General features: G+C 45.1%; 2 protein-coding genes across 3 annotated transcripts in view; both read right to left on the bottom strand.

The window, feature by feature from the left end:
* The window catches only part of cep131 (centrosomal protein 131), a 32,784-nt gene extending 11,928 nt beyond the window's left edge, over positions 1–20,856 (bottom strand). The window contains exons 1-19 of one of the 2 annotated variants that reach the window (XM_080789609.1): positions 20,481–20,856; positions 18,724–18,927; positions 18,177–18,271; positions 15,274–15,385; positions 13,500–13,630; positions 11,645–11,749; positions 10,927–11,109; positions 10,524–10,641; positions 10,253–10,381; positions 9,360–9,564; positions 8,834–8,931; positions 8,219–8,428; positions 7,530–7,727; positions 6,955–7,092; positions 6,541–6,666; positions 5,491–5,607; positions 5,176–5,205; positions 3,001–3,103; positions 1,247–1,448 (exon numbers count right to left, since the gene is read on the bottom strand). In XM_080789609.1, the coding sequence (XP_080645735.1) occupies positions 1,247–1,448; positions 3,001–3,103; positions 5,176–5,205; positions 5,491–5,607; positions 6,541–6,666; positions 6,955–7,092; positions 7,530–7,727; positions 8,219–8,428; positions 8,834–8,931; positions 9,360–9,564; positions 10,253–10,381; positions 10,524–10,641; positions 10,927–11,109; positions 11,645–11,749; positions 13,500–13,630; positions 15,274–15,385; positions 18,177–18,271; positions 18,724–18,915 (2,492 nt within the window). In that variant the 5' untranslated portion in view covers positions 18,916–18,927; positions 20,481–20,856. The remainder of the gene's footprint in view (positions 1–1,246; positions 1,449–3,000; positions 3,104–5,175; positions 5,206–5,490; positions 5,608–6,540; positions 6,667–6,954; positions 7,093–7,529; positions 7,728–8,218; positions 8,429–8,833; positions 8,932–9,359; positions 9,565–10,252; positions 10,382–10,523; positions 10,642–10,926; positions 11,110–11,644; positions 11,750–13,499; positions 13,631–15,273; positions 15,386–18,176; positions 18,272–18,723; positions 18,928–20,480) is intronic. The other variant, XM_080789610.1, reaches the window with a different exon arrangement.
* A 193-nt stretch (positions 20,857–21,049) lies between these two features.
* The window catches only part of rnf213b (ring finger protein 213b), a 44,368-nt gene continuing 40,155 nt past the window's right edge, over positions 21,050–25,262 (bottom strand). The window contains exons 55-59 of the mRNA XM_080789608.1: positions 25,087–25,164; positions 24,132–24,329; positions 23,852–23,941; positions 23,082–23,260; positions 21,050–22,115 (exon numbers count right to left, since the gene is read on the bottom strand). Of these exons, the coding sequence (XP_080645734.1) occupies positions 21,977–22,115; positions 23,082–23,260; positions 23,852–23,941; positions 24,132–24,329; positions 25,087–25,164 (684 nt within the window). The 3' untranslated portion in view covers positions 21,050–21,976. The remainder of the gene's footprint in view (positions 22,116–23,081; positions 23,261–23,851; positions 23,942–24,131; positions 24,330–25,086; positions 25,165–25,262) is intronic.

The following is a 25,262-nucleotide window of genomic DNA, read 5'->3' as shown; positions in this document are numbered from 1 at the left end:
AGGTCGGGTCAGTACACTCTCAGAGTTAAATTATCACTGAGGATTGTACAGTGTAGATTGGAGCACCGCCAGAGATAAACTTGGATCAAAAGAGGATCAGAGCCAGATCAATCAATCAAACCTGGGTGTCCTTGGAACAAATCACTGAAGCAGGCCAATATACTGTACTTGTGTGACTACCTCTATTTGAACTGGTCCCTCATCATAGGCTTGATGCGTGACTGTCTAGGACCTTGAGATCCACTCATCAGAACAAACTCACTGTCCCAACGATGCAGCTGAAAACTAGAGGAGACCACCACGCTTTATTCTGTTGCAGGCCCTAAATTATGGAACGATCTACCTTTCCATGTCAGTGTGGCCCCTACTGTTGAAACTTTTATACTTGTTTTTTAATCCAGCTTGAACCAAGTTTCCTTGCTGGTAGTTGATGTTTGACCTAAATATATTACTCTATGGACTAGACCGTGACGGAGGCCCGCCGTCTCAAGCAAACCTGAGCCACACGAGAGACACCAGCGAGCGACTCAGGGCCGTTCGAGCTGCGACCCGATAAGGACAGATTAGTATGGCGAGAGCGTCCCGTCCCCGTCCCCCCCGACTGGCTACTGGCCAATCACAGCGCATCCTTGCACAACCCGGATAGGTTTTCGGAGCACGCTGTTTGACCAGGTCCCTCTCCCTGTAACACTGCTCTTACCTCTGTTTGGCCAGGTCCCTGTCCCTGTGGCACTGCTCTTACCTCTGTTTGGCCAGGTCCCTGTCCCTGTGGCACTGCTCTTACCTCTGTTTGGCCAGGTCCCTCTCCCTGTAACACTGCTCTTACCTCTGTTTGGCCAGGTCCCTGTCCCTGTGGCACTGCTCTTACCTCTGTTTGGCCAGGTCCTTGTCCCTGTGGCACTGCTCTTACCTCTGTTTGGCCAGGTCCCTGTCCCTGTGGCACTGCTCTTACCTCTGTTTGGCCAGGTCCCTCTCCCTGTGGCACTGCTCTTACCTCTGTTTGGCCAGGTCCCTGTCCCTGTGGCACTGCTCTTACCTCTGTTTGGCCAGGTCCCTGTCCCTGTGGCACTGCTCTTACCTCTGTTTGGCCAGGTCCCTGTCCCTGTGGCACTGCTCTTACCTCTGTTTGGCCAGGTCCCTGTCCCTGTGGCACTGCTCTTACCTCTGTTTGGCCAGGTCCCTGTCCCTGTGGCACTGCTCTTACCTCTGTTTGGCCAGGTCCCTGTCCCTGTGGCACTGCTCTTACCTCTGTTTGGCCAGGTCCCTCTCCCGTTGACACTGCTCCTCCCGGTCTCTGTCCAGCTGCTGCCGGAGCTCCTGTCCCTGGCGGACGTAGCGCTGGGCAGCCCTCTCATCCGCCTGCTGCACGTCCGCCTCGTGGAGCGTCCGCAGCTTCTTCAGCTCCTGCTTGTGCTTGGAGATCAGCCTCTGGAGCTCCGGCTCCAGACCTGTAGGGGGCAGTGGTGTACCAGCGGTCAACTTCAGTACGAAATGGATGTCGCGTTGTCGAGTATCAAATTTATATCCATTATTTATTTAAATATGGAAGCTGGGAGCTTGTGAAACTGCCATTTTTTAATAGCCAGTGCTAAAATCTAAAATAACACAATTGCTTTCCCGTAGGGCTACAGTAGGGCTACAAAATGTATAATATAAATATCACGATAGTTTTTTTGGCTTTCGCCTTTATTTTATATTTTTTATGGAGGGACAGACAGTAGGCTGACAGGAAATGGGGAGAGAGATGGGGGGAAGACATGCAGTAAAGGTCGTCAGGATCGGGAGTCAAACCCGCGGCACACTGCCAGACTGGATTACCAGCCAAGGTGCCTGAACCACTGAGCCATGGCCCAGGCCCACGATAGTTTTTTTTTTACCAAATACTGTATCTTCTATCGATATTGTGATGTATCGTATTGTGTTGTCTAATTATTACATTTATATTTTGTCAAACTTAGTTCTACAAGCTTGGGAGTTGCAGAAGGGATTGCCGGAAATGCAGGGGGGGGAACACACCAGGAGAGGGGTGCAAACAATCCAGATGATATCTAGTCTCACATTATCTAATCAATATAAATAAATAATATCCATATATTTTGCACGGCCCTCAAACTCAAATGCTCAAACTGGAGGACTGTACACTGTCGTCATCTCTCCCCCTGCGAACAGTGGTTGCTTAATGGCATCTGCACTTGCTGCAGGAAGTCAAGTCACCAGTGAGGCATGAATTAGTAATCATAATATAGTCCCATATGGTAAGGTATTTACATTAGTAATCATAATATACCGGCAGTCCCATATGGTAAGGTATTTGCTCTGGATTGCATTCCCCTGCTTATGCATCAGCCCAAGAGGCAGCTGAACATTTATCTACACACTCCATAACAGCTCAAAGGTTCTCTCTGCTGCCTGGGACACACAAGGACCAATGAAAGGCAAGCTCTTGCATGAATTGAGCCCCCACAACCCAACAGACAGCATGCATAATGAGAAGTAGAAAATATTTATCGAAAAATACTATAGCAGATCTAAAATCTCACAATGTGTCATTGCTTTGTAGATCAGCAATGTTTGCGTGACACAATCAGATGACAAACTACTGGGGCAATGATGTTATGATACAGTTACTGTGCTCAAAGCTAGTCATTTGTATTTTTGTATAAAGAAGATGGCATGCAACGTAGATTTCCGCAAACACGGTGTTGGGAGGGTTTTCTTTTTAGGGTGAAAATATTAAACCATCACAGACAGACAGACACAGACACAGACACAGACACACACACACACACACACACACACACACACAGAGAATACATAAATTCTGTACTTGTGAGTCATAGCACATGCTTTGAGACAGAATAGCGTACGTCTTGTGATAGCACATGTTCTGAGCAGCTGGTAGTGTAAAATGGAAGGAGAGTTCTGGTAATAATACCAGCAGGCCTTAATAACTAGAGCTCTTTCTACAAAACAAAACTTTTTTCTTTTTTTAAACGATACCTTTGACAGTGATCTCTTTGATCTTCTTTGTCTTCTCGTCAATCCATTTCTCCCGGCGGACTTTCTCCGTGGCGCTCATTAGTTCCTTTAACTTCTTGATCTCCTGTGGAGCGATGGAGCCATGGTTGGGAAGGAAGCGAGAGAGAGAGAGAGAGAGCCAGGAAGGGAACAGGTTAGGGTTGTGGTCGGTTGACACAGACGTAAGGACAAACTACAGTGAAGTGACACTAGAGTGATGAAGACATGGTCCCTACAAATAGCCTCCTTCTATAGGAGAAACAGAGGTATACAGTATACAGTACAAACTGTAGTTACACAGTTAATCACAGCTGAGTTAATCAGTTTTTAAGTATCATAATAAAAATGATCCATTTTGGGGTGGGGGGGATTATTACTTTTTTGTATCTTCCTGTCTCATCTTGTGTGGAAAAACTCATCAGTGGCCGATATTCCGAAAGGCACATGAAGACCAAAGTAAAGTAAGTATAGGTTTGTCATCTTTGAGCATGTCACTATAGGTGAAAAGTTTAAATTCTTTCCAAAATACAGAAAATACGGACAAACATGTGGCAAGACTTGTCTATGTCCATCGCACATTTCTTTATTTAAGAAAAATGTTAAATATATTCAGTTTTTAAAGTTTTAAAGTCAACGGTATGCGAGGGACCACAGTGTTTATTTTTTTCCAACGTTCCACTAGCATATCTTTGACTTCATCATCCCTAACGTGTAACTTCTATGGAAGAAGGCCTGGGCCGCGGCTGAGCGGTCCAGGCCGCACCTAGGCCGGTAATCCAGCCTGACAATGTGCCGCAGGTCGAGTCCCGAGCCCGTCGGCCTTTGCCGCATGTCTTCCCCCCCATCTCTCTCCCCTTTAATGTCACATTACTGTACCCTACCAAATAGACAAAAAAAGCCATAAAAAAATAATAATAATATATATATATAAAGATGTTATGATTAAAGAAAAACACATTACGTGCTTCTCACAGAAACATTGAGGATAAAAACGGCAGTGACTTATTTCCATTCATTGCGGTCTTTAGTTTTAGACAAACCAAAGTCTAAAGTATGCCAAAAAAATAAACTTGAGTCAAAACAAATATATGTACATGATTGATGAGTGTTTTTTGACTGGGGGGTCATATTTTGACAGCAGGAATTGCCTGTCATAATTTGACCCCCCAGTATTGGGATGTATTAGGATGTTGATATTCATTCATCAGCCATTCATTCTTCAGGGTGATGATCCAACGTTGGCATTGGCAGCTATGAGTGTGCGGCTATACATTCTTTTCACTCAGTAGTGATAGTATTATAGACTAATACTATGACATGTACTGATGCTGTTGTGCTGGTTTAGATTGTCCAAGACAGGGTTCGGCGATATGTACAAAATCAAATATCCTGATCTTTTTTAGTAACTTTACAGTATATGAATTAATAAAAATCTGATTTAAAAAAATGGGAATACATAGTTAAAAGAGGGAACAGCCTTTAATAAAGACGCTGCCTGTATCGGTCTTCATTACAAATTATAATCAATGCCCGGAGCTCCCAATTCTTATCAGATGTTTTATCCCGTCTGATCCAGGAGCACCTTTTACTATTTTATCTTGACAATTACGTCTCCGGTGGCCTGGAATTTATCAATAATATCTTAATGTGACGATAATATCAATATCTATTTGTAATGATGCTCAAAAACAGCCGACCCACAAGCTCATTAACGCCATCATTTTACAATTTTCTTTTTTTGCATAAGTAAATAACTTAAGTGATTAAAACCACAACAGACAACACCTATGCCATTACAATAGTCTCATATATATAGGTACAAAATACCCATATCGATCGATACTATTGCTATTGCCCAGCCCTATTCCAAGACAAGTGCAGCAAAAGGGATGGGGGAGAACCAGGGTGACATTTCAAAGAGCCTACTATGTAGTTATCCAATAAGCTAGACGAGCAAGCTTAGCAGAGACCAACACTACAGACCAATCAGACCACTACATACAAGGCTGAGGACACTCACGTGCAAACAGACTGTCCAACAGACCACATGATGGATGCAAATAACAAATATGGAAGAAGAAAAGCAAAGGTGGAATGAGAGTGAGGTTGACGATGGGGAATGGGTGGGCTGGGGGGGGGGGGGGGGGGGGGAGTTACCTCGCACAAGGGACCCAGAATTTGCCACACCTAAAGCCAGAAAACATGGCGCGCAACAGACAGGCACAGGGAGGGAAAGAAAGAAATATAGATAGAGAGAAAGAGAGGCAACAGAGAGAAGAGACGAGAGAGACGTTAGACAAAAGCAGAACTGCAAGAGGGCAAATACAGTCACATGAGCAGTATATATAAGTATAAGCAGACAAGTTATTTGCAGAAAGAGATTCTTAACCACAGGCACACACAAGCTACCATCTCTGCTCAGGTCATTCAGTGACTCAAGTATGACCCCAGGTGGCCAAAAATAGGCGTTACCATTTCGTGCTGCTCCTGCATCTGGGTCATGCGTTTGTTGTACTTCTGATCCACCTGCTTCAGCTCAGCCACCACGCTCTCACAGCGCTCCGCCAGAGCCTTCTTATCGTCAATCAGCTGGAGAGAGACAATGGGGGGCAAGCGTTGGAAAGGTGTGTGTAGAAGACGAGGTAACACTTGGACGCATATAATGGTCAGTCATACATGGGCAAGTGGCGGCCTGCGGCCCGCAGATTAATATCCTATCTGGTGTTAACATAAAACATAACACACTTTAAATACTATATTACATATAATATATATATTAGTATCTTAATGACTAGTATTAAAATGTGTAAAAATGTGTAAATAGCACTGCAACGTGTTTTGAGCTGTTATTTTTGCTACTATTGTGTGACAGAATGACGAAGTAGGGCATTCATTTACGAAAAAGGTTAAAATACGGAGATAACAGGTTTCTGCTACAGTTATGCAATGTTTCCCACTGGAGTGAGTGTGGAAATATAGTGGCCCTCTGGAGTGAGCGTGGAAATATAGTGGCACTCTGGAGTGAGTGTGGAAATATAGTGGCCCTCTGGAGTGATTGTGGAAATATAGTGGCCCTCTGGAGTGATTGTGGAAATATAGTGGCCCTCTGGAGTGAGTGTGGAAATATAGTGGCCCTCTGGAGTGAGTGTGGAAATATAGTGGCCCTCTGGAGTGAGTGTGGAAATATAGAGACCCTGTGGAGTGAGTGTGGAAATATAGTGGCCATCTGGAGTGAGTGTGGAAATATAGTGGCCCTCTGGAGTGAGTGTGGAAATATAGTGGCCCTCTGGAGTGAGTGTGGAAATATAGAGACCCTGTGGAGTGAGTGTGGAAATATAGTGGCCATCTGGAGTGAGTGTGGAAATATAGTGGCCCTCTGGAGTGAGTGTGGAAATATAGAGACCCTGTGGAGTGAGTGTGGAAATATAGTGGCCCTCTGGAGTGAGTCTGGAAATATAGTGGCCCTCTCCATCATCAAAGTTGCCCATCCCTTTTGACAGTTATTTGTGAACATCTAGCTACCTGGTCGATGAAGGTCAGGTGCCTCTGGATGGTGCCTTCATACTGTTCCTTCTGGAGCTGGAGGTTCTTGCTCAGCTCCTTCTCTGTCTCCTTCACATGTCTGACTGTCAGCTCCCTCTGCTGTGTCTGAGAGGAGAGGGGAGGCATTATATATTATCTTCAGCCCATACGTCTATCTGAGAGGGGAGGCATTAGGTCAGACTGAGAGGAGAGAGGATATCCTAAGAGCCCATACATCTATTTCAACTGACAAACCAGAGCAAACTAGAAAAAACTGTTCCTGAAGAAACAGTGTGGGTCACGTGTGAACGCCAGGAAGATAAGATATGATGTTAGACATCAGCCAAATAAACTCAATAAACCAGTGGGTGACTGTAGGGGACAATGTGTTTGTACTGTATGTATCTGTCCTACCAGTGCCGTCTGCAGCATGTTGACGGTGCGTCTCTTCTCGTCCAACTCCAGCTTGAGTCTCATCATGGAGCCGGTGACCTCGGCAGCGGTGGCTGAGGCCTGGTCCACCCCGGGCAGCTCCTCCTCAGACAACACCATCTGACCATGCAAAGGAAAGCATTCAACGGGCAGCCTTTTAAACGCTTGCTTTTTATGGAATAAAGGATTTTCTACTTGAACTGAACAGAGTTGCCTTGGACCTTCTTTAAGTTCACCACCTTCATTTTTTTTCCCACTGTGATTTTTACAAAGGAATTTAACTTTAAAATAACAGGCAGTGTTGCCAGCTCCTGTGAGAGAAACACGCAAACCGGGTGCTTCAAAACGCCACTGAGTAATTTCCCATTGAAATGAATAGCGGGGCTGTCGCTCCCCATCCGCACTCTATCCTTTAAAACTCTATGAGCATAAGCAACCGTCCAAGCCTAATATCATCAGCGTCATTATTTAATTCTCCATAGAAAGTATGTGGACATGTTAAATAGTGTGCCTGCAGCAGAATAATAATAATAATAATACTCCGAGGAGACGCTCACCTCTCTGTGAGACCCCGACGTGACGGAGCGCGGTCGCTCCTGCTCCGACTTCTCCATCTCGTCCAGGAAGCTCATGATACTCTGCAGCTTGGCCTCGGACAGCAGGGCCCCGCCTCCGTCCTGCATGGGGGCGGGGCTGTGGATCAGCTGACCATGACGCTCCAGGTTGTCCGTGGTCAGAGAGGTCGCGTCTCCATCCTTGACGAGAGAGAGAGGGAGAGGAATTAGTTACAGCAAGAGCTCTCTCTCTCTCTATCGTTTCTGTCGACGATGAATTGTTAAAGCACATTATGTTACATTTTTAATCTTGGTAACTAAATCCACACAGGAAGTCAAGGGAGATTAGCAGTGGTTCCAGACACAAAGGAGACTCTGGGCTGTATTTTGCGTGTCTTAAGTATCAGGTCTTATTACTTAACTTAAGACCTGGAGGCGTGGTCAATGCTCTTTGGCCACTCAGAATAGCCAAATGGCATTGATCACGCAAAATAAGACACGCAAAATACAGCCCACTGTCTCCATAGGGAACCACTGCTGGTCGTCAAATTATTGGCTTAGGAATGCGACAAAAATAAATAAAAATAAACTACTCCTTTAAATATGGAGCGCAATATGAACTATGCATGATGTAGACTAGTAGATAGTAGACTGACTTCCATCCAGGTACATTGTGCCCTAAGAAGACGAACCTCATCGATCCAGGCGTATTTGTCCTTGCGGTAGCACTTGGGCTCAGACAGCCTCTGTGGTTCCTCTTCCAGGAGCTTCAGGGTGTCCAGCAGCTCGTTGAGGGTGGTCTTAGACTGGGCCCTGCTGGAGGAAGCACCCTGACCAGGGTCCTCCACACTCACTGACCTCTGACCCTGACCTTCCACACTCACTGACCTCTGGAGGAGTTCCTAGCGGACGCAGAATGACAAACCCATTCATAATCAGAGTGTGTAAACTGAGAAGGGGCCCGTTATCATCATAATTTTCCCCATCAGCGGATTAACAGTAATGTGTACCTTTCTTGAACTCTGTCCTGGCTAAATTGCAGACATACTATAAGGCAAGCTTTTTCTTTTTCTTTTTTGGGTTGGCCAGGGGGAGGCAGTATAGAGACCAGTATTACTGCATGTTTTTTGTGAGGGTACCTACCCTAGGGGACACGGGCAGAACATGCATGCATTTCAAACTCCACACAGAAAGGCCCTTTGTTGTTCACTTGTATTCAAGAGGAAGGTGTGATGGGATGGGTGAGTATTTACTGGCTCCACTACTAGCCTTTGAGGTTTTGGTGCGGAAATTAACCTTTAGTTTACCTGGGAGCACTGGGAACCTCTGCGATTGGACAGAGCCGGAGAGGCGACTCTAAAGCTGGTGACCTCACCCAGGTCTGCAACAACGTTCATATTAGTGTCTGCGGGAGAAAGAAATGCGTTCGGTGAGCACACGTAGTGCAGTCAATCTCATCTGCAATCATCTTTAACCCGTTGAGACACGAGACCAGAATCTACAAATGTCTTCTAAATCATGACAGTTTTCTGAAAAACCTATGTTTCTATGTCAGAGGTTCTCAAACTATTTCATGTCAAGGACCCCAAAAATGATATGCAATTGGCTGCCGACCCCCATGATACGAGTTAAAAACCTTTGCTGTGAAAGTATATATATTCAAAGATTTGCACAAGTTTTCACAATTTTATAAAAATAGCAGATTTACAAGCTCGTAGGGCTATAAAAGAAATGTTTAATGTGGTTACTGGTTATACACTAAAGTGACACTGATGCGTTCCAGGTCTCTAAGGGTAAATCCTTGGGGGACTCTTGGAGAAAAGCGATACAGACCTGTGTTCTTAGCTTTGACATCGGTGGGAGACGGAGGTCCGTTCTTGCTTGGGGAGACGGCGGGGCTCTGGTTGGAGGAGGGGGAGACCTTGGGGGGTTTCCTGCGGCCCACCTTGCCGCCGCTCTGTTGCCGATGTCTCTCCAGCTCCTCGTCTGCTATCTGCTGGACCTCAGCAGCTCTCTGGGCTCTCTTCTGCTGCAGCTCCTACAACACGCCACCAGAGGGAGACAGCGGCCTGTCAAATTCAAGTCCTTTTTTTGCTATTAAAGACAGCAGCGACTATTGAGGAAAACTATTGAGATATGTGAGGATAAGTTACATCACCGCTTATCAACATCAGAGGTCCGGGAACCAGCAGTGGTTCAAATAGACCCTTTTGGCTCTGTAACTCAAGTGTGTACAAATGGAAGCAAAATGGACTTGTAAGGATCCATTTGTACACTCTCAAGAGTGAAGGAGGGAGACCTGCACACTGCCACTGGCTGGTTCAAGAGTGTCTTATTTTATGTCCACAATATGCAACGTTTCTGTCTTTCGGTCAAAAGACCGAAACGTTGCATATTGTGGACATAAAATAAAACACTCTTGAACCAGCAGGTGGTAGTGTGCAGGTCTCCCTCCTTCTCCGAAGTGTCTGCAGTCTGCTACATGTCGCCGACGCACCTGCGGCAATTAGTAAGGCGAGTGTGCGGAAGTCTCTCCTCAATAATACACTCTCAAGGGTAAAAGAAACACCTACTGCAAATGTTGCAGAAGGCCTATAGATCGGGGTCCCAGGACTATAGCATGTCATACTGGGTGTCCTTGAGTCATAACTTTGTTTCCGGGCTAAACGATTTATTTTGCCAGAAGGAGAGTACCGTGGCCCTGCGTGGACAGACATGCTGACTACCTGGATGGCAGCGAGGCGGGCCAGGCGAGCCTTTTCTTCGCGGACCTGTTTCCTGTCCTCCTCTTTCTTCTGCTTCTTCTGTTGCTGCTGCTCGAGGCATCCTTCCTCCTCCGCTCTCTGTTCCCGTTCCTTTCCAGAGATGAGACAGAGAACAAGGTCATGATGAAGATGAAGACATATACGACAAATATTTAGCGTTTTCCACTGACAAAAAGGTATCGTATCGTTGTTGATATAAGACGTGTTGTGAAGGTAGAATTGAGATAGGAACCTTTTTCTTGGTATCGAGGATGCGTTTGAGCGCTGCGTGGCTGGCACGTCGTCCCCTGGCGTGACGTCTGTACCAGCGCTGGATGGTCACTGCTGCCTGGTTCACTTGCTGAATGAACCTGGAAGTGCACAAATTGATTGATTTGGTTAATGTCGGACACTGTTAACACTTTAGGAAGGACGACACTGGAGCACAGACAGTTCAAGCCCTTTTTTATAACCTGACGAAGATGTAACCGACACATCGAAACGTTGTCCATTTTTACCTGCACCCTGTGAATTCAAAAGGGCTCGAACTGTCTGTGATGCTCCAGTGTCTTCCTTCCTATTCATCAGTCGTCCTCTGAGACGCACCAGACTATGAGGCACGGTGGAACTCCCTTTTACTGTTAAGAATGGCTTACCTTTCAGCCTCCTCCTCTGTGACCTCCCTCCGGCTGGGCGGGGTGGGGCTGCGGCGTTGGGCAGAGGGCGACGTCTTGTTGTTGGAGGTGGAAGACCCAGAGGAGAAGTTCTTCTGGGACTTGGTCAGGGAACCGTTCTCCACTAGTGACACATCATCGTTCCCTGTGGCCTTGAGGATGTTACTGAAAGCACCAACGGAAACAAGACAGTTAAAACCCTTTAAAGCCCTGGAAAGCATCTGTGTCACTTTAGCTTTTAAGCATTATTTTATACTTTGGCTATTGAGAAATAGCAGATATACCTGTACAAGCTCATAGCGCGGCACTTGGTGCCGTGCTACGAGTTTGTAGATATGCTATTTTTTTTTAAACCGTGAAAATGTGTGCAAAATCTTTGAATATATATTCGTTCACAGTGAAGTGAGTTTTTAACTCAAATCTTTGCTTCTGGGGGTCCCGGAAACAACACGATTTCAGATGGGGGTCCGGGGCGGCCAATTACATAACAATTTCTGGGGTCCTTGACATGAAATAGTATAGCACCACAGACATAGAAACACAGGCAGAAAACTGTTTTATGGATTTAGAAAACATTTGTAGAATCTGGTCAAAACAATGGGTTAAAGGGTTAAATTTGGGCCAATGCTTTCCAGAACACAGGATTATAATAACTATACAGAGTAAACAAATTTAGAGAATGTTGGGACTTGGGACTCACTTGAAGGATGGCCTCTGGTTGGAACTCTTGGGAGTGAGTGGCTTCTCAGAGTAGTTGTTGTGTAGGATGGTGGTGACCGAATTCCCCACAGCTCCCTTGTTGCTCCTAATACAACCCACACAAGAGACAGTCAGTCAAATTACGTCTGGAAGCTGTCTGAGACAGCTAAATTAATGATCCGTTAAACTCGCTTGAATACATAGGAAAATAGGCGTCAAAAGGTGCAAGTGGCGACGAGGTACATATGAAAATAGGCGACGGGTGAGTTAATTTAGTCTCACTGTAGTGGGAGGATTGCTTTCATTCATCCTTAAGTACATCGGGCCAAATTGACATGGAATATAAATGATCTCGAACAACAAAGCTTGGCCTTGTGGTTCGCCGTATGTACATAGAAGTGTGAGCTGAGCTGTGATCTGTGAGTCTACTTTTGCGGGCCAGGACAGAGAACGTGACGGGACAGAAATACAATGACAGACCAGCCCTGTTCTAGACGGATAGCTAGGCCCCCTCGGCGCCACGCTGTAAAAAAAAATCGAAAACTTGACCACATCCTAATAAGACAGCTCTGACTGACAGATGGGGCTGAGAAGTTCCCTCTGTCAGCATATCTACGAGACAGAGGAACTGACAGCACTTTTACTACACCACCCTCAAGGCCATAACAGTCTTGAGTTGCGTGCCCCGACACAGATTCCTTTAACGAAGAAAAACAACAGCACACTCCAAAGATATTCATTCCTAACTGTGGTGCTGGCTGGGGGGCCCCATAGAGGCTCCCCCATCTCTACTTTAACTGTGGTGCTGGCTGGGGGGCCCCATAGAGGCTCCCCCATCTCTACTTTAACTGTGGTGCTGGCTGGTGGGCCCCATAGAGGCTCCCCCATCTCTACTTTAACTGTGGTGCTGGCTGGGGGCCCCATAGAGGCTCCCCCATCTCTACTTTAACTGTGGTGCTGGCTGGGGGGCCCCATAGAGGCTCCCCCATCTCTACTTTAACTGTGGTGCTGGCTGGTGGGCCCCATAGAGGCTCCCCCATCTCTACTTTAACTGTGGTGCTGGCTGGTGGGCCCCATAGAGGCTCCCCCATCTCTACTTTAACTGTGGTGCTGGCTGGGGGGCCCCATAGAGGCTCCCCCATCTCTACTTTAACTGTGGTGCTGGCTGGGGGCCCCATAGAGGCTGGGGGCCCCCCCCCCCATCTCTACTTTTTTTTTTGTCGATGTACTCTGTCAGGGCTGAAACATCTACTAAATAGATTTCCGACAAAGATTATTGGGTTGCACAGTGGCAAGAGTGAATTTCAATTATATTTTAAATATTCTACATAAATGAATGCAGACGTTTTGGCTATCCAGCCTCCATCAGTGTGGTAGCCGAAACGTCTGTCATTCATTTGTTATGTAGAAAATAAAAACAATGACTCTTTGTCACTGAGTGCAAATGTGCAATCCATTCCCTTTATATTTTGCGCTGTTGATTTGAGTGGATATCGCACCAGCAGTCAGAGCGTGGTGGTTACAAGAAAGTAATGTATCGTGACAAAGATCATTGCCATAACCACCTGAAGCCTGCCATGAACTTTGGCACAAGGCAGAAATAATAAGCCTCATGCAGAAAGTAGGAAGAATGCGTGTACTGTGAACCATTATAGCCTGGGGGGCCGTATCAGCTGCCATCATCAACAGGTATGAAACATGAGAGGCTGATGCAAGTGAACAGAATGTGGCAGTGCAGAGTAGTCTCTAGGCTAGGGAGAGGCCAGCTCAGTTTATAAGCCTATTCCCTTAGCTGAGTGTGTGTTTGTGTGTGTGTGGCTGCGTGCGTGTGTGTGCGTGTCACAGTCGCTTCCCACCTGTTGTTGGCAGTGAAGTTGGCAGCCAGAGCGATGCCAGACTCTCTCTTCTTCGGAGCGCTGGGAGCGTCCACGCTGCCTGTGGCGCTTCGTGAGCCGGAGGGCAGAGGGAATACTCTGGGCTGGTCGTCCTAAAAGACAAGGAGGAAACACCCTTATTTGCAGCCTGTTGGTAGTGGTACCCAAGAGAATACATGGGCAACTGGCGGCCCACCTTCAATTAATGAATATTGATATATTATTTATTTCAGCTGTTCCAAACATGCAAACATGACCCGCTTGAATTACGCTGAATGACTAGTATTAGAATTGTATTAACTTTTTATTTTACGTCCAATGTATTTGCATTTAACTTCATAATCATAAAGTTAACATAAGTAAGTAAATGCATTTGAAATTACATAAACATGTAACTTTTCAGGATTCCAATAAAATAAAATAAAAATCAGGATTTCAATTCAAATATAGCAAAAAATAGCAGATCTACAAGCTCAAAACGTGTCGTGTTTTGAGCTTGTAGAGCTTGTAGCTTCAAGCTTGTAGAACTTTTTATTTTATACCGTTGAGATGACGGTACGACGTACAGTATATGCAACGTGGCCCTCTGGAGTGAGTGTGGATCCTCTCCATCTTCATAGTTGCCCACCCCTGCCCAAGAGAATAGCGCTGAGCTATAATAGTGTCACTGGGTTTCCTAATTTATGACTAAGGAAGAACAATATGAAGCCACTTATTTTTTTTAGAAAGTATAAAACATCGTGGTGAGGCCAGAGTTGATGACTAATCAAGAACTATAATTATGTCTAAAAAAAAATGCACCATATGCTGGTGGTCTGGCATGTTTAGCCTGACATTTCCGCACACTATTATTTCCAAAGCATATTGTAGTTTGTTGTGATTGTCAAGGAAGCACACACACACACACACACACACACACACACACACACACACACACACACACACACACACACACAAATGGGATTGGTATTTAAGATAGGGGCAGCGCCCTCAATACCCTCATACCTGACTCACTACAAAGTGAGTGACAAAACGATCTGGTACTACCCAAATACAGTATATAATAAACATGGGAAAATGTATTAAAGCACGGATAGTCCCTGGAGAAAAAGGTTTACCGTATGGAGCACCGAAGTCTGACGTCAATATCGGTATATTTTATTTGCATTGTAATCCCCATAGGGGTATTTTAGATTGCTTCATATAAGTACTGTGTTTGAAAAAGAAACATGTCACCCCAGGCGCTTCACTTTACTTACTTACAGTTAGTTACTGCTACTGAATTCGTTACATTTTCGCTAGAAACAGACTGTATCATATATGAGTGACGCAAACGCCTCCCTGACCCTGACAATAACGCAGAGACAGCTTGTTTATTTCTGGACCACAATGCTTATATGAAACGATTTTAAGATGACCCCATGTTATTCTCCATAGAGAAATTACTTCCGTGAACCAGGCAGAACCAGGGGATGCGCAAGTGACGTCAGGACTTCGGCGCTCTATATACTAAGACTCAAAATGTCCATAACATTAACCACTTTTAGCCAACACTGACTAAATTATTTCAGTAGTTTAGTAATGTTTTTGTCTTTGAAATCATAAATTAAAAAAAAAACAAAAAAAACAACATCAGTGGAAAATGTCTATGTTAGAGAGGGTTCAAGATGTACCTCGGTTTTTGGGTGGGTCAAGGTTTCGGTACATGATTGGGGTTACTAGGGTTAGGGTTTAGAGGCAATTCAAGCATTAGTACCAGGATATTCCAGGTGGTCCGGTCCTGGGAGGTCTTGCTGAGGCTGGCCAGTTTCCTCCGTCCATCTGAGCTGCTGTCAAACAGGGCCAGGAACTCATCGTTTTGGTCCTCGCTGGAAAACACGCCACACGCAACGCAGTTATACTCATGGCGTAAATTGTAAACTAAAGTAACTAAGTACATGTACTCAAGTACTGCACTTAAGTACAATTGTGAGGTATTTTTTACTTTCACTTCTACTCCACTGCATCTCGGAGGCAATTAGAGGTCTGTATGCTTTTCCGACCAATCATTGGTCCGACGTGCGGAAAACGACTGGATTAAGGTTGGCGAACAAGCGTTAAGGTGGAAGAACAGATTAAGGTTTGGGAAACATGTGTTAAGGTTGGCGAACATGCGTTAAGGTTGGCGTCGTTGGCGAACATGTGTTAAGGTTGGCGAACATACGTTAAGGTTGGCAAACATGCGTTAAGGTTGGCGAACATGCGTTAAGGTTGGCGAACATGCGTTAAGGTTGGCGAACATGCGTTAAGGTTGGCGAACATGCGTTAAGGTTGGCGAACATGCGCTGCTCCGTGCTTGTGGTTATGGTTAGGTTAGGGTTTGAGGTAGGTTGACGTGTCGGACCAATGACTGGTCGGAACTTACAGTAGTACTGCACCCGGCAATTATTTTACTTTTAGGTAAGCTTTAGGTACTAATTTGATTATCATTACAGAACATTACCCACTGCAGCCCTATATACATTTGGGCAATTTGAAAATAGCCGATCTACAAGCTCACAATGCGTCGACGTCGCGATGCAAATACAAATTGTATAAATACTACATTTTGAAATGGGGCATTTTGATGTCAACACTTTTGTACTTTTACTCAAGTACATTTTGGATTACTTGTAACAGAGTATTTCTATATTGCATTATATTGGATTGGTACTTTTACTTGTGCGTACTTTTTCCACCACTGGCCATAGTTATGGCCCTAAAGTAACGCAAGTCCTACAGCAAGCACAATGTTGCACAATGCTTGTTCAGTGCCTGACCGTGTGACGCAAATATCAGCCAAGGTTTCTATTTCGAAGTGTGTGTGTGTGTGTGTGTGTGTGTGTGTGTGTGTGCATGTGTGCATCGCGAGTACACAACAAAAGGGTTTAAAGAGAAAGAGCTGTAAAAGAGTAAAACCCAACAAAGCTATTCCTAGCCTGGTGCTAAATCTACCCTTTTAAGTGGAATGACCAAAAGCCTTCTCTCCTTTTTCACCCAACAAGGGCAGCTTAGCACTGCTCACAGTTCACAATTAAGAAACTCTCGACACAAAGCAAGGACCTTTAAAAGTGTGGCCTTCGGAGGCAGATTTTGGGATTACATATTGTCGTGACAGCTGCGTGGACAGGACCTCCCCCACCCGCCCACCCCGACAAGTGCTGGAATTCTGTGCGTAGCAGCCAGCCAGGCAGGGGGAATTCCTTCACATGGATTCCAATGCAAATGCATGCATGCATATGTTGATCCCAATGGCCTGTCACACATCCTTCAAATAGCCTTACACTCCGCATAACAACACAACCCACTCCGGCCCTCCCCATCCGGCACAGATGTAGGACGACCTCCAGTCTGGCTCTGGTCTGTCTGCACAGACAGAGTGTGTGTGTGTGTGTGTGTGTGTGTGTGTGTGTGTGTGTGTGTGTGTGTGTGTGCGTGCGCTTAAGGGGGATATAGAGACGGGGAGCAAAAAGCCAGCTGGCCCAATGAAAAGCAATCTGACAACATGGATTCAAGCAGCACATTCTGCTATGTTTCAGCTGATGGAGGTGGTGGGGAGTGGCAACTCAAAGAGTAGTTGGAGGGTATGTGGGTGGGGGCGAGGGGGGGGCATTTAGAATCTCTTTAAATGTAAAGGCCCTCTCTACTGCATCCTAGGAGGCAGAGAGGGGAGGAGGGCTAGCTGCATGGCGGCAGCTGCCGGACAATAGAATCAGTGCGTGTGCACAGTGTGCACACACACTTTTTCTTTCATAGGTTCCTGGTGGTGGGTGGGGTATAGGGGGGGGTAACCTGACCCCAAGGACCCAGCCCTCCCCCTCTCTAACCTGGGACAAAGCAGGGCCCTGCTGCCCCCCCATGCAACGGCATCCCCATGCTCTTTCTTTATCGCGCAGCAGCCGCCGTGCCACAATGCTCATTGTCCCCCTGTCTGATGAAGCTTCGGGGGAGCCAGCTGTTGCTCACTGAAGGGAAGCGTGCTGCTTTAAAAGGTGCGAGGCCTCGAGGCGAACCGCTTCAATCTATGGTTAATTGTTCCTGCAGTCAGTCACTTTGGTAACTTAAAGCCCGGGTTGATGACAGTGGGCTGGCCCCGCGCTACGCAACATTGTTTGAAGCGTGCACAACGTCCTGTCTGTGCCGACCATTAAAACGTGGAACAGCTCCCAGGTTCAATGGCAGGTGAGCTTAGACAGTGAAGGACGGACATTAGTTCAAAAGAGGCTGTTTGCCTGAAGCCTTGCATGGGTGCATGTAGCAGCACATACCGTTATGCAAGAAGAAAACAACTTCGATCTAAGGCCCAAACCGCATCAATGTTTCACCATGCCAAATGGTTACGAGTAGTTGCATGTATTTGCATGAAACCATTATGGCCAATGGCAGTTACAAGGAGTCGCATTGGTGTGACATGTCCTTAAAACTGTTTTGTTGCAATGAGTTCCATTGGTGCGGTTTGGGCCTAAAGAGCAACCCAAAACTAAGAGGAAAATTCCCTTTCAAAACGGCATAACCACACGAATACAACAGGATGAGCAGTTTTTGGGCCGTTACGTGTGTGCGTGCGTGTGCGTTTGTGTGAGTGTGTGTGTGTGTGTGTGTGTGTGTGTGTGTGTGTGTGTGTGTGCGCGTTGTGTGTACCTTAAACTGATGTTGGCCTGCTGGTTGACCTGAGTGGTACTGTTGGAGCGCCGAAGGTTCTTGATGGAGCGTGAGCCGCCAAAGCTAGCATCGCTCTGTGGAATTCAAAGACACAGAAATGAACATGTGACTGCAAACCGTGTGCAGCATTTGATAGTTTATTATAGAGTATATTGTAACTAGTTCATTCCATCCATCCATCTTCAACCGCTTATCCATAGTCGGGTCACAGGGGCAACAGCTCCACCAGAGAGCACCAGACCTGAGACCTCCCTCTCCAGAGCAACATTATTAACTTCCTCCTAGGAGATCCCTAGGCATTCCAAGGCCAGTGAGTCGATGTAATCCCTCCAATCCATCTCATCCTTGGTCTGCCCCCGGGGTCTCCTCCCAGTGGGATGTGCATCGAGGACCTCCCTATAGGGAGACGCTCGAGAGGCATCCTAACCAGATGCCCGAAACCGCCTAAGCTGGCTGCTTTCCATCTAGTTTATTACACATGCAATACCTATTATTATCACAGGGCACCCGGCAACCTTCTACTCACCAACGTGTTGCGTTTGGCCTTGCTCTCACTGGTCACCGACACCGACACCGAGCGGGAGAAGTATTTCCCAGGATGAGATGCACTGCTGGGCCTTCTGGAAACAGAGAGCTGGGAGCCCGTCAAGCTCAGGTCCAAGGCATCTCCCGGACCGCCTGCCGAGATGGACGAAGGGCTTCGGGTTGTCGTATGCATCCTTTTCCAGGCCTGAAGATTAATGGGCAGAGAAAGTTATTCTCCATAACGCCATGATGCTCGGCAGGCCACAGCGAATGGGACCCGCCAGGTTGTGGATTCCAGCAGAATAGAAGGCAATGCCAATATAATGGCTACAATAACAGTCACAGAGGCTCGTTTGTTTTCAGTGGTGGAAAGTACGGTACATTTTACTGTACCGGACTTAAGTACAATTATTTTTCTTTCTTTTTAATTTTTATTTATACACTGGAGTATTTTATTACTTTATTATTCTACTCCACTACATCTCAGGGGCAAATATTGTACTTTACTCCATTACAATTATTTGAACTACAGTAGTCTACAGACAAAACCCTAATTATATACTATTCGAAAATAGCCGATCTACAAGCTTTGTACTTTTACTCAGTACAATTTTAAATGCAGGAGTTTTTACGGCTATTCCTACATTGATTCATTGTGGTATTTGATACTTTTACTTAAGTAAAATCAGAGTGAGTACCTCCTCGTCCTCCCCTACCACCACTGTTGGTTTCCCAGAGCAACCACAAACAACAACAAAGTCACTCAACAGACAACATGTGACTGAAATGGCTTGACAGACAAGGAGGTACCAAGAGAAAGACACTCCAGTGGTATAGAACATATTAAAATTACATAAGGTGTGGGCAGCCTGCACATCGATTAGCATAAAGTTATATGAGCAAAGCTCGAGGACTATGAAAAGGCTTGGCTTCATTTAGATGTGGTGTTACTGTGTTGATCTTATATAAACTCTATGGTAGATACTATTAAACAATTGACTCGCGACAGCTTATATAATATGGTATAGCGTATAAACAGCTATGTTATTTTAAAACAGAATGCACTGCAGATGCTTGTCTAGACACTTGGATAGCCAAGAAGACAAAGAAAGAAATCACATGTGTGTACAATGTGTTTTTATAGTACTGTTGCAGCCAGGTGTAATGGTGGAGTTATGCATTTCCAGTAATTGCACAATCAAGACCAGCTGAGCAAAAGTGATGACAATCAAGGAAGTTAAACTGTTTATAACAGAAACACGTGCAGATCTCAACAACAAACCAGATCCACCACACTGTCTGTTGTTAATTACTATTAAGCAATAGCACTTCTGTTACTAATATCTTCTGCACAAGTCAGCACATTTCTTACAGATCATATTCATTTCTGATCTGATCTAAATTTAGGATGCACTGTAGAATAAGAGGAAGACACTGATTTGACACTATAGCCTAAGATTTAGACTCTCATAGATGTATTTATCGATTCTGACATTTTTAATTATTGAAAATGTCAGAATCAAAAAATACATCAAGAGTCTAAATCTAAAGCTAATTTGACACAATGGTCGATGCTTGATTCATCCCATATTATTCCAAGGGAGTAGAGACGATACAAATATTGTGAGAAATACAAAAAGGTGCTGACTTGAGTTTTAATTTCAAATAGACACCATCCTCCTCATGCCAAAGCCAAAACATCTCTCCTCTTTTCTCCTCCAATCATGTCCAGAAAAGCGAACATGCAACTGTACTTACAATCAATAACTGGATATCATCATTGGTGTTTTATTCGCTCATGCCACTCGGAAACAACGGTGAAAATGTCCTTATTATAAAACGGTCCAGGCAGGGAAAAGTATTCCGTTTTAATACTAGTCCTCCTCCATCAACAACAGAAAAACATTAACGAAACAAACGCGCAACATCTTCTCTCTGCTCTGCTGTAGCAACAAAACACGACGACTCCGCCCACCGATGGCCGTGATTGGCCGCAGTGGCACATTGTCCGGTTCGTGCGAGCGTCTGATTGGACGCGAAGAGGTGTCAGTTTACATGTTGGAGGGACGAGCAACGGGGGGGCGTGGACTTCATTAGAAACGTTTGGTTGACATTGCACTCAGACAGAGATGACAAACTGAAAGGAGGGCTTTTCAAAAGCATACATTCTAAAAAATGATATAGATCAATGGTTTTTAACCAGTGGTTCGTGCCATGTGGTCCCCTGATAAAGGATGGAAAGTTTGTAACCAAATGAAGCCTTATACAGTAAATCTTAAACTGCATGTTACAATACATTGTTTGTCTACACATTACAGAATGTAAAATAATTGTTATTTTGATCAACATTTGCCTGTTATGTCTCCTATTATATTATCAACATCAACATAGCATGGAATTGTTGGCAACATCTTATCCAACGACAACAGAATATTCTACATTTTGGGTCTGAGAGGCTAAATGTCATCAAATGGTCCGTGGCTCAAATGCCGAATAAAGAATGGGCCTTGATATGAAAAGGGTTGAAAACCACTGATATACGTTGTAACTTGTATATAGGCTACATCCATTCAAATTTTGGAGCTCAATTCATTTACGCTTATAGAATTATAGCAGAATTGATCATTCTTTATTCCACAGAGCTTATCTCTCGCTCTCTATTACATATTATTGATATGTAAAACATTGTCAGACTCAGTATATTATTATATTACATATCTGTAAAATTGATCCACAGTTGCAAACACAATTAGGATTCGTAATAATAACATTCACTTTATAGAAAGGCACATTTGATTGATAGGTTAAGGTTCTACTTGTACTTTCTACACCTTCCGAAAACATGGACAGCAACTTAAACATATTTATCTTTGAACAACAGAAAGCTACAATCAATAAAATAAAGTTTATTAATGCTGTATATATTGGAATGATGTACTGTAACAAAAACTAAAAACGAAATCGTGAGTATTATTATTATGCACATGCATAAAGTGAATGGCAAATCGAGTGTCAAAGTCAGTTTAACGTTGTGTAACGTTGTTTAATGCAATCATATGGGACTTTTCTGTTTGGATGTATGGGCTGTCAAGGACAGAGAGTAGTTTTTTGCCACTCAGTAGGCGTTCCTGCATAATGTCCGGGTATGATGATGATGTCACGCGCATACCCTCTATAGCTGTGGAAATGATCTATGTTCTCCTGAACTCTACAGCCATCTTCCATGCCTCGGCCCCTTTCTCCAGAGTGATTATCTATCTTTTCCTGAACTCTACAGCCATCTTCCATGCTTCGGCCCCTTTCTCCAGAGTGATGTGGTCGGGTAGAGATTCAAGCCCAGGCAGAGCGGGAAGGTTCTTCCGCTCCAAGTGGTTCTCCAGTGTGGACCTGATGCTGGTGGAGACATTAGCAACCCATTAAAATGAAGACCTGGAACGCATCTGTGTCACCTTAGTTTTTAACTACTTTAACCATTATTTTAAACTTTAGCTGTTGATAAATAGCAGATATATACAAGCTCTTGTGCGGAGCTTGTAGATCTGCTATTTTGTTTTTAATATCGTGAAAAGGTGTGCAAATCTATGAATGTGTATTCTTTCACAGCAAACGTTTTTAACTCATCTTTGCTTCGGGGGGGGGGGGGGGGGGGGGTCCCTGGAACAACATTTTCAGACGGTGGCCAATTCCATATAATCTTTGGGGTCCTTGACATGAAATAGTTTGAGAACCACTGACATAGGAACATTTTCAGAAAACTGTCATGATTTAGAAGACATTGTGGAATCTGGTCAATGGGTTATAGGGAGATAGGGTAGAAGGAGGAGCAACAGTTAGCATTGCACCCATTGTTTTCTCCACATGCATTCCTATTCACCAATCACTTCCCTGTCCAGCTGCCGACTCGGTAGATCTGACCTGGCAGACTGCGTATAGCTTAAGCCCCCTTTCCTCCGGGCGACAGATGGTCGCCTGGAGGGCTCACACACACACACACACACACACACTGGTCACTAGGAGTCAAAAAGGCCCAGAATTGTAAGGGACATCCCAGGGTGAGAGACCCCCACACTTCACTGTGATTGAAAGTGTCCACGTTCAATGGATTCCTTTGTACAGCCGCGCTAATCTCCGGACTGACAATGGGCACACTTCTAGCAGTTCTGAGATCAAGAAAATGTCTTATCCCCAGCAAAAACATTTCTGGAAAGCGTGGAAAATATTTGACTGCTTTGTGAACACATTATACCTCGTTCCCTTCCACTGACTCTAAACGGTCAGCATGTCTTTAGTTGTGGGTACTCAATTATACAGGTACCATAGGAGTGAATAGAAATGCTATTGATTCGATAGACCGCTTACTCCCAGTGTGGTGGGTAGGCCTCGTCTGGCATGGAGTTGCTCGTCTTCAGAAGAAGAATTTCATGCAACTCCAGAGAAAAGGCATCCGTATCTGTGACAGCAAGGAAAACCTTCATCTCTCTCCTCTCCTCCACAGACAGACTCTGCTGGAATTCTGAAGGCAGTCTCTGAAATGGATCCTGCAACGAGATGACATGGCATTTCAAAACCCAATTCACGTCTTTCCAGCCTTTTATAAAAATAAATAATTCAAACACTTTCAGCAATCGTTTGAAAATAGCAGATCTACAAGCTCACAATGCGTTGCGCTGTGATGGGTTGTAAGCTTATAGATTGTCGATTTTCGAAATAATTTAGAATTAAGTGGTTTAGTGGCTCAGTCGTTAAATGGATAAAAACGTCAAATCGTCTCCCTTAATGGTGGATATCAGGGAAGGAATTCAAATAATGCACTTTATTACTGTTAAGGTCAAACACTGAGCGCAAGCCATGTCGGACGGCACACTCTCCATGGATTTACAGCCCTGAGAGTTTATCCCTCTGTGGTCTTTGAAGTCAGTCCCTGGAAGTGAGCAGGGGTCACATGAATGAAAAGCTTCACTCCAGAGCCAAGTATGTTGTGGGCAGCAGCAAGCTAGGGGTCGTTTCATGAATGGCTTTTGAGTTTCGCCTTTGCAAGTGGTTTGGAGACGATGCACAGATGACACGATTGCCATATCCAGAAAACTGTGAAGCAGATTTTTCGATTTAAACGGGTTAATGTGTCTAACCTGCTTGCGGCTCAGCATGAGCTCAGATTTCCAGCAGGTAAGGAGCTGCCAGGTGAAGGTGCTATGCTCCAATTTACTATCACCAAGGGCCTGGAATAAGAAATAGTTTAAATGAGTTTTGATTTCATTTATACTTTGTCAAAGAGTACACATCAGTAAAGTGGAGCAATATGCTGAGTGAAATACCACTATTATATTAGCAGAGACCAGCAACAAGATAGTTTAATGAATCTCACAATCACTGCAGTCAATTAAAAGGAAACTGCCCTGAGGTTTATACCTTGACCACAGTGTTGGAGATCTGCGGGCCCATCTGCAGCGAATCAGTGAGGAAGGACAGGAGGTGCTCTTGGGGATCCCCGCCAGTCTTCCCCAGGAAGCGCAATGCGATCTCCACCACGAACACGGCGTCACAGACATCGCTGTACGACCGCAGCACTGTCCTCACGGCGCCGCTCACCGAGCCCTTCAGCGGCTCCTGCAGGGTTGAACCACATAACAGACATAAGAGCACGGAGTAGCTGTCAGCAGGCAACTGAGTGGCGCTGAGCGGAGCGGGGTGGGATGGGTTGGGGTTGGATGCTCTCCCGGTGAATGGAAACTGAAATACGTTTCGGGTGAAGGAATGTGACCTACAGCTACAACATGAAGAGGCCTCTTTAAATCCCATAGGAGGAACTACTGTGTGCTATATACGGTGTATAGGGCTTATCGTCACTGTCTGTCGAGCAGAAACCTTGTAATGTATCATCTTTTTATGTTTTATGTTTCTTTACAATACTTTGGAATTATTATTATTGTCCAAAATACTAGGGACGGCAGGTTGAAAGTGCATAAGTCTGTCTGTGGGTTTTATGAATATTTAATAAATGAAAAGTATTTACAAGAGTGTGTGACTAAATAAAAAACTTCTCACACGCTCGCACGCCTGGCCTGCCGTATACGCGAGCTACGCGACCGCCTAGGGCCCCGGGAGTCGCTAGAGCCCCCCCGAACATGCCCTCAAAGTCATGTTTTGAACTGAGCAGATTGGACTTTCCATTCCAGAGATAATTGCCAAAACACCACCCCCGCTTAGGGCCCCCAGATGGAAAGGGCCGGGCCGGTGTAACCATTATCCCGAATGGCAGTTGCAAGGAGCTGCATTGGTGTGCCAAAATGGTTTTGTTGCAAGGAGTTGCGATCCGTTGGTGTGGTTTGGGCCTATAAGAAGTCACACATTATACTGCACTCACCTGATGAATCCTGTCTCTGACCTGGGCTAGAACCACAGAGAAGTCCTGCAGGTGCCTGTTCAAGTACCTCGACGTGTCCTGATGATAGTAAGACAGGAATTACAACGTGTTCCGCTTAGAACAGTGCTTTTCAACCCTTTTCATGTCAAGGTCCATTATTTATTCGGCATTTGAGC

Source organism: Protomyctophum bolini (genome assembly GCF_963924005.1).
Source record: "Protomyctophum bolini genome assembly, chromosome: 18".
NCBI classification, from domain to species: Eukaryota; Metazoa; Chordata; class Actinopteri; order Myctophiformes; family Myctophidae; genus Protomyctophum; species Protomyctophum bolini.
The sequence above is the reverse complement of the archived record's forward strand: the minus strand, read 5'-3'. Positions and strand labels throughout refer to the sequence as shown.